General features: G+C 48.2%; 1 protein-coding gene across 1 annotated transcript in view; it reads left to right on the forward strand.

Annotated features, from left to right (window-relative positions):
- Window positions 1-4,849: 4,849 nt before the first annotated feature.
- Window positions 4,850-14,614, forward strand: part of VAMP3 (vesicle associated membrane protein 3) — a 37,011-nt gene continuing 27,246 nt past the window's right edge. The window contains exon 1 of the mRNA XM_040429911.1: window positions 4,850-4,967. Within this exon, the coding sequence (XP_040285845.1) occupies window positions 4,966-4,967 (2 nt within the window). The 5' untranslated portion in view covers window positions 4,850-4,965. The remainder of the gene's footprint in view (window positions 4,968-14,614) is intronic.

Genomic DNA, 14,614 nt, shown 5'->3' on the forward strand with positions numbered 1-14,614 from the left:
GTACTGAAATCCAGGTGACCATACTCTAATCATTTAAAGGGTACTCCCGTCTTCTACAGTTAGAGTACATCCAAAGCCGTACATGCCCGACAGCAGCATGTTCCGCCAGTACAGTAGTGAGAATGGGCTTCCTGTGAGCGTCATTCGCCAGTGGAGATGTGGCTGTACGCTGTCCTCTTCAGTGAAGTCTATGAAAGTTCTGAACAGAGAGCAATTTCCTCAGCTTTTTGCATAGCTTTCCATTGAAGTCTATGGGGAGAGTGGCTGAAACACTGAACCACTTTCACATCAGCGTTTTTGCTGGATCCGTCATGGATCAGCAAAAATGCTTCCGTAAGGCTACATTCACACGACCGTATGCGTTTTGCGGTCCGCAAATTGCGGATCCGCCAAAAAAAAGGATGGCATCCGTTTTTGTTTTTTTTGCGGATCCATTGTAACAATGCCTAAAACAGCTGGCCCTTCATAGACCTGTACTATCCTTGTCCGTAATGCGGACAATAATAGGACATGTTCTATTTTTTAGCGGAACGGAAATAAGGACATATGGAAACGGAATGCACACGGAGTAAGGCTACATGCACACGAACGTTGTTTGTTTCCGTTCCTTTTTTTTGCGGATAGGATGCGGACCCATTCATTTTACTAGGTAGGTGCTGTCCACATCAGTATGTACATTATGTTGCCGCACAAAAAAGAAATTGTGCATGTCCTATTTTTTTATAGTTTGCGGACAAGGATAGGCATTATTACAATGGATGCGCAAAAAAAACGGATCCGTAAAAAAATGGATGTCATACGGAACATCATCCGTTTTTTTTTGCGGATCCGCATGTTGCGGACCTCAAAACACATACAGTCATGTGCATGTAGCCTAAGGCCTCATGCACACGACCGTTGTTCGGGTCCGCATCTGAGACGCAGTTTTTTGCGGCTCTGGTGCGGACCCATTCACTTCAATGGGGCCGCAAAAGATGCGGACAGCACTCCGTGTGCTGTCCGCATCCGTTGCTCCGTTCCGTGGCCCCGCCAAAAAAATATAACATGTCCTATTCTTGTCTGTTTTGCGGCCAAGAATAGGCATGTCTACAATGGGCCGCCCGTTCCGTTCTGCAAATTGCGGACGGCACATGGGCGGCTTCCGTTTTTTGCGGACCGCAAAAAATGGAACGGTCGTGTGCATGAGGCCTAACTTCTGTTTTTTTTGCGGACCCATTGAAGTGAATGGCTCCGCATACGGTCCGTAAAAAAAACGGAATGGTCACGGAAAGAAAATACATTTGTGTGTATGAGCCCTAAGTCAATGGGTGTTGGATCCGTTTTCTATTGTGTCAGAGAAACCGGATCCGGCACCAATGCATTGTGTGTCATGCCGGATCCGTTTTGCTCCGCATCCCATGCCGGACAGAAAAACGCAGCTTGCAGCGGTTTTCTGTCCGGTATGGGAATGCAACCAAACGGAACAGAATGTATTCTGTTCTGTTCAGTTCAATTTTGCCCCCTTTGACAATGAATGGGGAGAAAACGGAAGCGTTTTCCTATGTACTTTGGTGTATAAATATAAATATGTGAATCTTCAGATACTGTCTTAAAAGGTGCCTGAGGAAGGTGCATGAGTAATCTCAGAAGCTTGCAATTGTGTCATCGTCTTTTCAGTTAGCCATTAAAAGGGATCAACAACCGAGGAATCTCAATTTTTTGGGATTTGGATTTCCAACAAATCCAAAACTTCTGGATTTTTGCAAATCTGGGGTCACAGTCACGGCAGCTTGCAACTCGTTCTGTGACCCCATTCAGTTCATCATGCGATGTGTCACAGCCAAGATCATCATGGAGCACCAGCCTTAGGCCTCATGCACACAGCCGTTGTTTTGGTCCGCATCCGAGCCGCAGTTTTGGCGGCTCGGATGCGGACCCATTTACTTACTACTTGGTCCGCATCCGTTGCTCCGTTCCATGGTCCGCAAAAAAAATATAACATGTCCTATTCTTGTCCGCGCTTTGCAGACAAGATTAAAGGCTGTCCGTGCCGTTCCGCAAAATTGCGGAACGCACACGGACGCCATCCGTGTTTTGCGGACCGCAAAACACACAACGGTAATGTGCATGAGGCCATAGGCCTCTTGTACACGAACATTTTTTTTCCCGTTTCTGTTCCGTTTTTTGCATTCCGTGTACGGACCGTATGAGGAACCATTCATTTCAATGGATCTGCAAAAAAACCGGAAGGTACTCCGTATGCCTTAGGGTTTTCGTATTTCCGTTCAAAGATAGAACATGTCCTATTTATTGTCCGCATAACGGACAGGGATAGTACTGTTCTATCAGGGGCCAGCTGTTCCGTTCCGCAAAAAACTAAATGCACATGGAAGTCATCCGTATTTTTTGCGGATCCGTTTTTTGCGGACCGCAAAATACTGAAAAAGCCATACGGTCGTGTGCAAGAGGCCTCACATGGCGCCTATGCAAATAAACGGGGCGCACATCGAACACTTTGATCACGACGAGTCTTCCAGTGGGGAGCCACTGTTAAAGAGGTATTCTCACAACAGATATACTATGGTATAGTCACAGGATTTTCATTGGAAATATTCCTTTAAAGGCAACCCATCGTCAGTGGGCAAGGCACGGTGCCCAAGTCCAAAAAAGACCCTCCTGTCACAAGCACTCTGGGTCCACAGCCAAGCTCCCGTCTCAGCCGCTCCCAGTCTATGCTGGACTGTGATGCAAGTGAGATGTGCTGCTGCCAGCCAATCAATGCCCTCAGCAGTGACCTGTTCCCGAAACGTTACTGCTGCGGTCAGTGATTGGCTGGTACGTGCATATAGACAGCACAGAACCAGGAGTGGCTGAGATGGAGCTTGGCTCTGGACCGCTTGTGACAGCCCGGGTTCACATTTGAATGATGGCCTTTTGGATTCTTGCAGGCGCGATTCCATCCTGAGATTTCGCGCATGCGCCGTGTGATAACCTTTCAGGCGCCTGCGTATTGATTCCCAACTGCAGTGTGCTTGGCTTCAGTGAGTCAGTGCACAGGTGCAGACTCACGTGGGTAGGAGCTTCAGAGAACATTACTCCACATCAGTGTCAGTCACAGAATCAGGAGCGCCTGCGCACTGACTCACTGAATCCAAGCACACTACAGCGGGGATCAATGCGCAGGAGACAGAAACGAGATCATGCGGCGCATGTGCAAAATCTCAGAATGGAATCGCATCTGAAAGAATCCAAAAGGCCGTCAATTAAATGCAAAGGGGTGGGATAGGGGCGCGGTGAGCTTAACTTTAAGAACCTCACTTGCATACGACCTGGGAGGGAGTAAAAGTTGTTTTACAGCGATCATGCGCCTCGGACATCTTACACAAGAACGTCATTAGAAACCTGATATCAACGGCTGTAAGGTACCGCCGGCGGTTTATGGTCGATTCTGGTGCTGACAGGTTCTCTTTAAGTGTGGCGCTGTTTCTGTGGAAATAAAAAACTAAACTGAATTTTTTTCTTCTAATTTTGCAGCTATTATGGCAAACCAGAAAAAATTAAAACTGATCGCCAACTGCAGATCCAAGGTACACTGCATCAGAAAGACAGGCTTATTTTAAAGGGCTACAACCTTTTTATATACGGTGGGGATTTTCTTGCACCACTTCTCCCACTAAAGAGTCTCACCTTAGGGTACTTTCACAGTAGTCTTAAAAGAATCCGGAACTGCCTGCTGGATCCGGAAATCCGTATGCAAACGGATAGCATTTGTTTCCGGATCCGTCTGACAAATGCATTGCAATACCGGATCCATCTCTCCGGTGTCATCCGTTAAAACGGATCCGGTATATATTTTTTTTTCACAGATTTAAAGGTCTGCGCATGCGCAGACCGGGAAACCGGATCCATTTTTCCAGAACACTTGGTACCCGATCCGGCATTAATACATTTCAATGGAAAGTGTTTTGGAATTTTGGCCGGAGAAAATACTGCAGCATGCTGCGGTATTTTCTCCGGCCAAATAACGTAAAAGGGACTGAACTGAAGACATCCTGATGCATACTAAACGAATTACTTTCCATTTTAGAATGCATTGGGATAATTCTGATGCATTTTTTTTCCGGTATTGAGCCCCTATCAAGGAACTCAATACCGGAAAACTGGGGTATTCCCATCTCAGACAATGGGGGCATATCGCTAGGATATGCCCCCATTGTCTGATAGTTGTGGGTCCCACCGCTGGGACCCGCACCTATAACGAGAACGGAGCGGGGGAGAGCTGTGGCTGGAGGACCCCAGATTTCCCAGGGTTCGTCCACCACCAAGCGCCGCTCCCATAGAAGTGAATGGGAGCGTACCGTGCATGCGCGGCCCAGGCTCCCATTCATTTCTATGGGGCCGACGGAAATAGCCGAGCCAGCGCTTATAGAAATTAATGGAGGGCGGCTGCGCATGCGCAGTGCACCCTACTTTGCTTGTGGGCCCCGTTTGCGATATAGTTGCGGGTCTCAGTGGTGGGACCCGCACCTATCAGACAATGGGGGCATATCCTAGCGATATGGCCCCATTGTCTGAGATGGGAATACCCCTTTAACGCTAGTGTGAAAGTACCCTAAAGTCTGATATGGTTGAGACCAGAGAACAATATAAAGCAACTGTACAAGTAACTTCAAATGCACTTCCCTCCAACCACAGTGCAGAGTATAATATCATACCTGCCCCTGTTCTGTACGAGCCATAGGCTTACTACTAAACCAGGTCTTCATAAATATGGCGGCCGTCCTCCACAGAACTAGTCTGCACTGGAGACAAATTCCTGACAGAAGAGTATAGCCCTATCCGCCAACGGCCCATCCCGTCCGGGTGACGTCATATAAGCCTCGCCCAATCAGCTGTCACTTCCAGTTGTGTCGCTGTGACAGAACCCACCGGTCTCTGACGGTGCCAGGATAGTTCGTGTCGGTCCCGCTCCCGCCTGACGCCGTCATGTGAGTGTGTGAAGGGGTGGAGGTGTTTATTGGGCTGTGGAGGGCCACGGACGCCCCATTCCTGGCTTCTTTGGCTCCACCCTTAACCCCATGTTGTCTGGCTCAAAGTTCTGTAACTTCCCTGTTTTCTCCTTTTTGCGTCTATATTTTGAGGTGTTTTTAATAGAGTGCGGTATAAACCTATGTGATCTGTCTGTGGGGCGAGTGAGGGGTCAGGCAGGCCTCCCAAGTGTCCTCCTTGTGGACCCAAGTCCCTCTGTGACCCTTAAATCTCCCTCTTTTTGACCTGGGGAATTAATGTATAAATGTCCATTTATAAATTTACTAAAGTGTCTCTATGGTTTCTACCTGTTTATTTCACCATAAGTTAATTATTTTAGTGCAATTTCTACCTTACAATAGTTATAATCCGATGATTTATGTGCTAATATTTAAACGGATATTGAAGCGCAAGAACAAAATAGTCCGAGGGGCTCCTCCACATGCTGTAAAGAACACTCCCCTAATAACCGATCCCCAGGTACTGCCGCTGTGACGGGGGTCAGTAATTGTGCTTTGGGCGAAGTTAGAGGCGTGGCCTAGTATGGAAAAAAACTCCGGCATATATTGTTCTTCTTTGCGATTTTTCAAAAGTTGGGCGGTATGGGTCAGGAGATAGACCGTATATAATATACACACCATATTCATTAAAGGGGTTCTCCAAGTTTTTATGAATGTTGTTCAACAGGAAAGGGTTATAAAAAATATGACTTGTGCCTCCTATTCACCACCGGTCCGGGCCAGTCTGCGATTCTGTACGTCAGTCATGTGACTGCAGCAGCCAATCGCTGACCTCAGCAGGGATCCGTGCATGTAGGGCAGGTGACTGTGCCAGGACAACTGCCAAATGTCCACCTAGGGTTTTCGTTAACCCCCTATTTTTGCCCAACCTCAGTTGGGTTCTATAGAAAGCCGTACACGGCGGGGTTGATCTCGGACGTTCCCGTGGAAGTTTGCTGTGAAAATCTGAGCGCCATATTCCTGATGGAAAGTTACAGAATTGCCAGTCCCCTAATCAGATGAAGGGCAGCACCCAGTGACTGAGCAGCAGCCGCCACCCTGCACGTCTGCCTGCAGAATATAGGCTGTCCTGTCCAGTCTCCTGCCTTATGTCTAGGGCCTGCAGAATACAGGCTGTCATAAAACATAACGTGTCTAGTGAATGGGAGGCTGTGGGGACTGGATGGTCCTGCTCACATTAGGGAGCCCATGACAACCAATCGGATTGATCCTTTCATTTTCCAAAGGAGCTCCGAGAAATGAAAGGTGGAATCTGGTTGCTATGAGTAACTAAGCCAGTGTTCCTTTGCAGTAGTTTTGGTAAATCTCTCCCCGTCCTGAGCTTCTGTCCCTCTTCACATTACGCCCCCCGCCTTTGTTGATTGACTGGGCCAGTGTCTGTATCCTGCTATCGCCTGGCCCCCTAATCTCTCACCTGAGTCGGGAGCCAGAATTTCAGCGCATGCGCAGGGCAGCTTTTTTCCAGACTGTAGGGGTCCCTGCTGATCACTAGCACGGGAGCCTGTGCCCCCCTGCTTGAATCGAGTAGCGGACACACTGCCGCTCCATTCAACTGTATGGGACAAGTTCTCTGCTGTATCCGGCAGTCCCATAGCCGTGTGTGTCGACCGCTCCATTCGAACGGGAAACATGGGCCCCCATTCTAGTAATTGGCAGGGGCCCCAGCTGTCGGACACCTGACATGCATCCTCTATCGGATCCTGTGGATAAGTTGCTGTAATGGGACGACCCCTCTAAAGGACACTTCAGTGCATTTTATACACAGGGTCGGTGCAGTCTCCATAGGAAACGCAGGTCTTCCTCCTGTGCAGGGAGGTGACAACCATTGCGGCTGCTGCAAACTGCTTCCTAGAGTACTTGTCGCATTTTAGCCCATCAGATGGCTGGAAATTAGTGTCTCTGTACTTTAGGAAAACTTCTGATATGTCATAGAGACTTGATTGGTGGGGGGTCTGAGCACTGAGACCCCCATCAATCATTAGAACGAGGAGAGAGCTCACGTAGTGCTGACCCTCCTCGCTGCAGGAGATCGAATTGAGGTGGGACCATGGACTTTCTGGCGAGGCAACACACTACATGAACACCTCTCTCCTCGTTCTAGCGATCAATGGGGGTCTCCGCACTTGGGCCTCCACTGATCAAAACATTTGATATGTCGCTATGTCATATCAAAAGTTTTCCCAAAGTGCAGGAACACCTTAAAGGACATCTGTCCTTTGACACAGGCTGACATGTGCTCTTGGCAGCTGAAGACATCTGTGTTGGTCCCATGTTCCTATGTGTCCACATTGCTGAGAAAAACGCTGTGCTTGGTGTGCAGAGAGAAGGTTGCGGCACTAACAGGGGCGTCAGTGCCTTCTCAAACAGCTGATCAGTGGGAGTCCTGGGTTTTGGACCCCCACCCATCAGATACTGATGACCTTTCCTGAGGATAGGTTATCAGTATCAAAATCCCAGAAAACCACTTTAATATATGCAACTGAGCCTCTAGGAGCAACAGGGGCGTTGCCGTTACACCTAGAGGCTCCGCTCTCTCTGCAACTGCCGCGCCTTCTGTACTTTGACAGGGCCATGCAGGGAAAATGTGATCACACCTGCCATGCCCTGTGAATTACAGTACAGAGGGCGCAGCTGTTGCAGAGAGAGCGGAGCCTCTAGGTGTAATGGCAACGCCCCTGTTGCTCCTAGAGGCTCAGTTGCATATATTAAAGTGGTTTTCTGGGATTTTGATACTGATAACCTATCCTCAGGATAGGTCATCAGTATCTGATGGGTGGGGGTCCAAAACCCAGGACCCCCACCGATCAGCTGTTTGAGAAGGCACTGACGCCCCTGTTAGTGCCGCAACCTTCTCTCTGCACACCAAGCACAGCGCCGTGCACTGTATAGTGGCTGTGCTTGGTATCTCTTCTGTGGGGCTGAGCTGCCACCAGGCCGCGTGGCCGATGTACGGTGACGTCTAGGAAAAGCTGCCAGAGGACTGGAGGGAGCGTTTGTGCCTTCTCAGACAGCCTAAAATCTCCACTGGCTGCAGCAGCCCCCCTGCAGTAAAGGGTGCCATGTTGCAGCCGATTACCGCCTGGTATCGGAGAAGGGTTCACTGAGCAAGGGGGTGCGGTATAGCTCTCTGTAGCATGGGGTGGTTAGCTTGGTGCAAGTGGCACAGACTAACTTCCTGGCTCTGCAGAGTACCTTTCTGAGTAACAGGCGGAGCTGGGTGTTGTTACTGGCTGACCTCTGTGATGTGTGACTCACACTTCTGCTTCATTTCAATTGTGATCACTTTTCACCGCATTTTATACAGCCCGGGTTTATTTTGGGGCTGGAACATGACTTTTATGGGACTAGGTTATTATGACTGACAGCTGCGGTACTATAGATGATGGGGGGGGCAGATAATAAGGCATCCTGTGAGCCGAGGCTTCCGGTCACTGGATTGTTACTGAATGCTGGAGGCTGTAGATAAGAGGTCAGCTGCCTCGCTCACACGTGACTGTAGAATGTAGCGTGTTCTTGTTACTAGACGGCGTCACATGAGGAGCTGCAGTGTAACCCCCATCGTGTTGGCCTGCCCAGCTATTCGATGCTTAGGAATTATCATCCCCAGCGATGTATGGTATCATGTCTGTAATAGAGAGATCGGGTACCGCTCACCCCTCTCCCTGCAGGAGGGATCACTCCTGGGTCCTGTCTGCTGGGATGCCAACACTTGGCACAAGATGTGAGTAGCCAGTGACATGTAACTGGCATAGGGAAGCATACAGCGGCCGTGGAGGGTGGCCTGCCATAGTGAATAGAGGACAGTAACACTACACAGGGGCCATTTCTGGATGGTATTCTGGCCAACACCCTTGTGGGGAAGGTATGGTAATCTGCTGCCGCACCTCAATTGGAAGAGGAGGGCAAACCAACGGTAAAAAAAAAAAGTTTCTGCAGCTGATAGTGTGGTTTGAAAGAGACCCCGTACAGTTACTACAGCCACGTACTGTTGTCTCAGAACCACGTGGTGGTTATCACTATTTTCATTTACAATTGTGGGGTGGGTATATTATCCCATATAGGCGGGTGTAGAGGATGGGAGTGGTAGTGGCCCTGATGAATTATCCCATATCGCTGCTCTGTCTGCTAAAGCCTCAAATGGTATGGATTTTACCAGGGAGCTGGTTAAACGCCCCCAGAAGTACCAGTCACAGGATAAAATACATGTTGGCTGTTTGGTCTAAAACTACCTCCAGAGCCCTGTGTGCCGGCTCCGTAGTCCCGTACACTGCCACGTATGAGCATGTGGGTTCTAAAGCAAAATAGGCCACTATTTCATTGCGAAAAGTAAAAAAAAGTACATTACAAAAATCCTCTAAATCACATTCAGAACAGGTTATAGTAAAGTGCGTGTGAAGGATCATTTACACTCAGATAAGCTGACCAATGGAGAACGGGTACGCCGGGCACCTAAAAGGTCTCCTCTGCTCCATTGCCAATGTGTGCTCTTCACTGCGTCTGCCTCAGAATGTCCGATGGTAAGATGGGAGCAGTGATGGCCAGTTCGCCCGCGAACACATGCGGGCTGCCATCTTGACTCACAAGTCCAGCGAGGCGCAGATAAGAGCTTACCTGTGCCTCGCCGGACTTGTGAGTCAAGATGGCAGCCCGCATGTGTTCGCGGGCGAACTGGCCATCACTGGATGGGAGCGTTTCTCTATTACCTGTAGATAATCTCTATGAAGCCAAGACATTGGGGCAGGCTTACTGACCCTGTAGATGGGGTAAGCTCCTGCCCCAGATTTATCACTGGGAGGATGGGTGAGGTGCTGGGACAGAGGCTTTTCTCTGACTCCACACCAGTTATTGGTTGGCTTATCATCAGACAGAATTCTGCACCAGAATTGTTGATCAGTTTTGCATCTTAGGCCACGCCCCTTTCACATGAAGTCACTGTCTCTGCTAAGCCACACCCCTTTTCCAGTGAGTCACATGACATTGTAGAAACCTTACTTGAGCCAATTTGCGCTACTTTTGAGACAGATTCTAGGTGCATGCACGTCAGTAAATCTGGGCCATGATTTCCATAGGTAAAATTTTTGCTTAAAGGGGTTGTGCCACAAAAGAGACTATACTTTTTTTTAAACCCAGCACCTGGATCTGAATAAATTTGTAATGCCATGTAACAAAAAATTTAGCATAGCTCCTGAGCTATTCAATATAATGTATCTGTATAGCGCCACCTGCTGTTTGTTCGTTTACTTATTACTCCCTCCCCCTAACTGATGTGGTCGCATGCGCTCAGCTTAAATCTTTAAGGCCCCTTGCAGACAAGCGAGTATTCCGCGCGTGTGCCATGCGTGATGCAAACGCATTGTGCCCGCACGGAATCCGGACCCATTCACTTCAATGGGGCTGTGTACATGTGCGTTAGTTTTCACGCATAATGTTCTATATTCTATAGGGCCAGCGTTGCGTGGAAATTGCAGAAGTGAATAAAGCTGCGTGAAAATCACATCCGCAAGCAAGTGCGGATGAGATGCGTTTTTCACGGATGTTTGCTATTAGCTGTTTGTATACCTTCAGTTTTTTTTTAATCACACGCGTGTAAAACGCATAGCACCCACGCGGTGAACTGAACGCGATCGCAGACAAAACTGAATGACTTTGCCTGCAAAATCGCGCATTTTTCACTAAACACATTCGCAATGCATCATCCGGACACGCTCATCTGCAAGGGGTCTAAGGCCTCTTGCACACGACCGTATGGCTTTTTCTGTATTTTGCTGTTTTTGTTTCAGTAGTGTTTCCATTCTGCTTCCATTCTGTTTTTCTGTGTTTTGCGGCTCGCAAACGGAAGCATGGCGTATGCAGTAATTACATAGAAAAATTGGACTGGACATAACGTTTTCAATAGATGGTTCTGCAACAAACGGAACGGATATGGATTGACATACGGATGCATTCCGTATCCATTCAGTTTTTTTTTTACAGCTCTATTGACTTGAATGGAGCCAAGGAACGTGATTTGTGGGCAATAATAGGACATGTTCTATCTTTGAACAGAAATACGGAAACTGTGCATACGGAGTACATTCTGTTTGTTTGTTTTTTTGACCCATTGAAATGAATAGATCCGTATACGGAACATAAACTGGAAAAAAACCATGGCCTAACTCTCACCAACTGTATCTTCTGTTAGAAGCTGTGGCACCTACTTGTTACGTGCTATATGATGTCTGATTTTATTGCATAGCCCCTTTAACGTGACAATGTAGCTGTTAGATCTTGTGACTGTGATTTTTATTTATTTTTTATGGCTCAGCAGAGAAGTCTTGTGTTTACAGCTTTCCCTATAAACCTTGTGGAGTATTGCCAGGGAAATTCCTTGCATAAAGTTCGCAAGCCATCTTGGCAGGGATTCATAAATTGATTTACTGGAAGCTGACATCTAGTGGTAACTTGTTGTATTGCAGTTAGAATATTTGCAGGAGTTATCCATTCTCCCTAAAAGAATCTGTGTTGTCAGAAACTTGCGATTGCATTGTCGCTGTTTGACTATTCTAGTGGCGTTATTTGCATAGGAGTCTCATACGATTAAGTATTTTCACATATTTCAACTATAAGGTTAAAGGCTATGGGCACTCAGAAATGCTCTGATAAGAGTTTTGTTCAGTGCTGTCCTCTCCTTGGCGATTCTGTGGGCGTTCCTGTTGATTTCACATGCACCAGCACAAGCTCTGCTGCCCCGCCCCCACCTCCTGTTACACAGCGCAGCAGCAGCTACTTGTATGCTACAACCTGTAATCGGCAGATCTATTTCTCACTTTCCATTCAGTAGAAAGTCCATTATTTGTAGACAGCAATAGATATTTCTGCTGGATCTACAGTCAGAAGCATGGCGTTATAAGCCTGATAGATCTCATTATTGACAGATCTCACTACATGCACTCCCTTCTGAACACAGTATTGTGTGCAGTCCGCACAGTGAGCGCTCACTTGTCCCACACAGATTAGTACAGTGTGATGATACACAATGCTATGTGCGTGTGGTGGGCGCCATGTGGCGGAGCGGTGCGTGCGGTGGGCACCTCGCTGTATACACCCCCTGTTCTTTGAGTATGTATGTGTGTGTATATATATATATATATATACATACCTACCTACCCCCCCCAGCTCTGTTTATATATTCCTCCTCATGCCCAGCACTTTTTTGCAGGCCTGGGCCAGAGGGGCACAGGAAGCAGGCACATACCTGAAAAAGGCGAGTGATGTGTGCTGCTCCTTTTCACTGCTGCGCTGCTTCTCCTGCCTGCCACTCCATCTGGTCTTCAGGAACTTGGTGAGCATAGTGTGCTGCCAACTAGTACTGTTCTCTAGCTGGTGGCAGGCACTGGCTGCTGCATTATGGGGGTAGAGTGGGCGGCCTTCTTGTATTTGTGTTTGAATGGGAGGATGAACAAGGGGCAGGGAGCGGTCCCCCAATGTCACCGCACTGTATGTGAAAAGGGGGGGGGGGGGGTGTCAGCGCTGTCAGCTGTCATTATCATACACTGGGTATGGGATGTGTTTTACAGCCCCTAATAGACATGGCAAAGTGCCGATGCCTGGGATGTGTATTGGGAGCTGTAAAACACCTTGCAGACTGGGGCTGTCATTAGCGGGGAGGAAGACATTGCACTCCCGTGTGGAGCGAGGAGGAGTTGGAGAATCCGTCAGATGAGAGCCGCCTGCTGTACATAGGAGGTACATGCAGCTGTAGAAGGAAAACTAAGAAAAAAATAACACAACCAATTGGAGAATTATATTTATATATATATATATATATATATATATATATATATATATATATATATATATATATATATATATATATAAAAAATTTTTTAACAAAGGTGTTTGTATCATTTTAAAGAAAAAAAATCAGACCTTTCACACTCGGCTTAGGCTACTTTCACACTAGCGTTCGGGGCTCCGCTTGTGAGCTCTGTTTCAAGGGGCTCACAAGCGGCCCCGAACGCATCCGTCTGGCCCTAATGCATTCTCAGTGGATGCGGATCCGCTCAGAATGCATCAGTCTGGCAGCGTTCAGCCTCCGCTCCGCTCTGCAGGCGGACACCCGAACGCTGCTTGCAGCGTTTGGGTGTCCGCCTGGCCGTGCGGAGGCAAACGGATCCGTCCAAACTTACAATGTAAGTCAATAGGGACGGATCCGTTTGAAGTTGACACAATAAAGCTCAATTTTCAAACGGATCCGTCCCCCATTGACTTTCAATGTAAAGTCTGGACGGATCCGTCTGAACTACTTTCACACTTAGAAAAAATTCTAAGTTATAATGCAGACGGATCCGTTCTGAACGGATCCAAACGTCTGCATTATAGGAGCGGATCCGTCTGTGCAGACACCAGACAGATCCGCTCTGAACGCAAGTGTGAAAGTAGCCTTATATGTAAGGCTGTTTCCAGCTGATCTGTACTTTTGTTACTGATGCGTCAGTCACGTTAGGGCAGAGCACCACCACGTTCGCAGTCATTACTTGCAGTCTTTACGTTCAGTGACCAAGGTCACCGATTAGCAAGATTCTTTGTGTGCCTGGTCTCCTATTCTAGACTGGCAGCAGGGCAGAGCTCCTGTTGGAGGAAGTTACAGCCAGAGAAGCAAATTAACCCTTTAGGACCTGACCTGTTTTAGCCCTAATGGTGTTTTCCAGCTTCATAAAGCCTTTTACATTTGGTCAGTACTATGCTCTGCCTAAAACAAAAAAAAGTATTCATCTGCTCCTTTCCAGTTCCTAGGGCCTGATTTGTGCTCCTTCTGGTCCCTGGCCTGTGCACCTCCGAATGGGGTCCATTGTGCCACTGGAGCTATCGGTGGCCTTAGCAGTGTCAGTATGTGGCCCGGTGGTATCCAGGAAAAGATATGAGTTATCCTTAGGATAGGTCATCAGTATTAGATCTGTGGGGGACCCCCCATCGATCAGCTGTTAGAAGAGGTCTTGAGCACCGCAGCCTCTTAGGCCAGTGACATCACTCTACATTGGTCACATGGCCTAGTTACAGCTCAGTATCATTAAAGGGAACCTGTCACCAGGATTTTGTGCATAGAGCTGGGGACATGGGCTGCTAGATGGCCGCTAGCACATCTGCAATACCCAGTCCCCACAGCTCTCTGCGCTTTTGTGTTAAAAAAACGTTTTGATCAATATGCAAATGAACCTGATATGTGTTCTGTATCCGGAGATGAGTCCAGCGGAAAGGAGCCCAGCACCGCCCCGCGTCCTCCGAATCTCCTCCTTGCTGGCTGACGTCACAGAGCTGGAGCGCCGAAATCTCGCGATGCGCGAGCTAGCGCATGCGTAGTTCGTTCCCTGTGCTGATGGCAGCACAGGGAATGAACATGATGCCGACACTGCGCATGCGCTAGCTCGCGCATCCTGAGATTTCGGCGCTCCAGCTCTGTGACGTCAGCCAGCAAGGAGGGCACAGCGGCTCCCTGAAACAGCTGATCAGCGTCCCCAACCCCCTCCCCGGAGATTGTGATAATCGGAACCTATCCTGAGGATAGGTCAAGTATTCTGATTTGGGTGAGTACAACTATAGCGATATGA

The sequence above is a fragment of the Bufo bufo genome, chromosome 1 (assembly GCF_905171765.1).
Source record: "Bufo bufo chromosome 1, aBufBuf1.1, whole genome shotgun sequence".
NCBI lineage: Eukaryota > Metazoa > Chordata > Amphibia > Anura > Bufonidae > Bufo > Bufo bufo.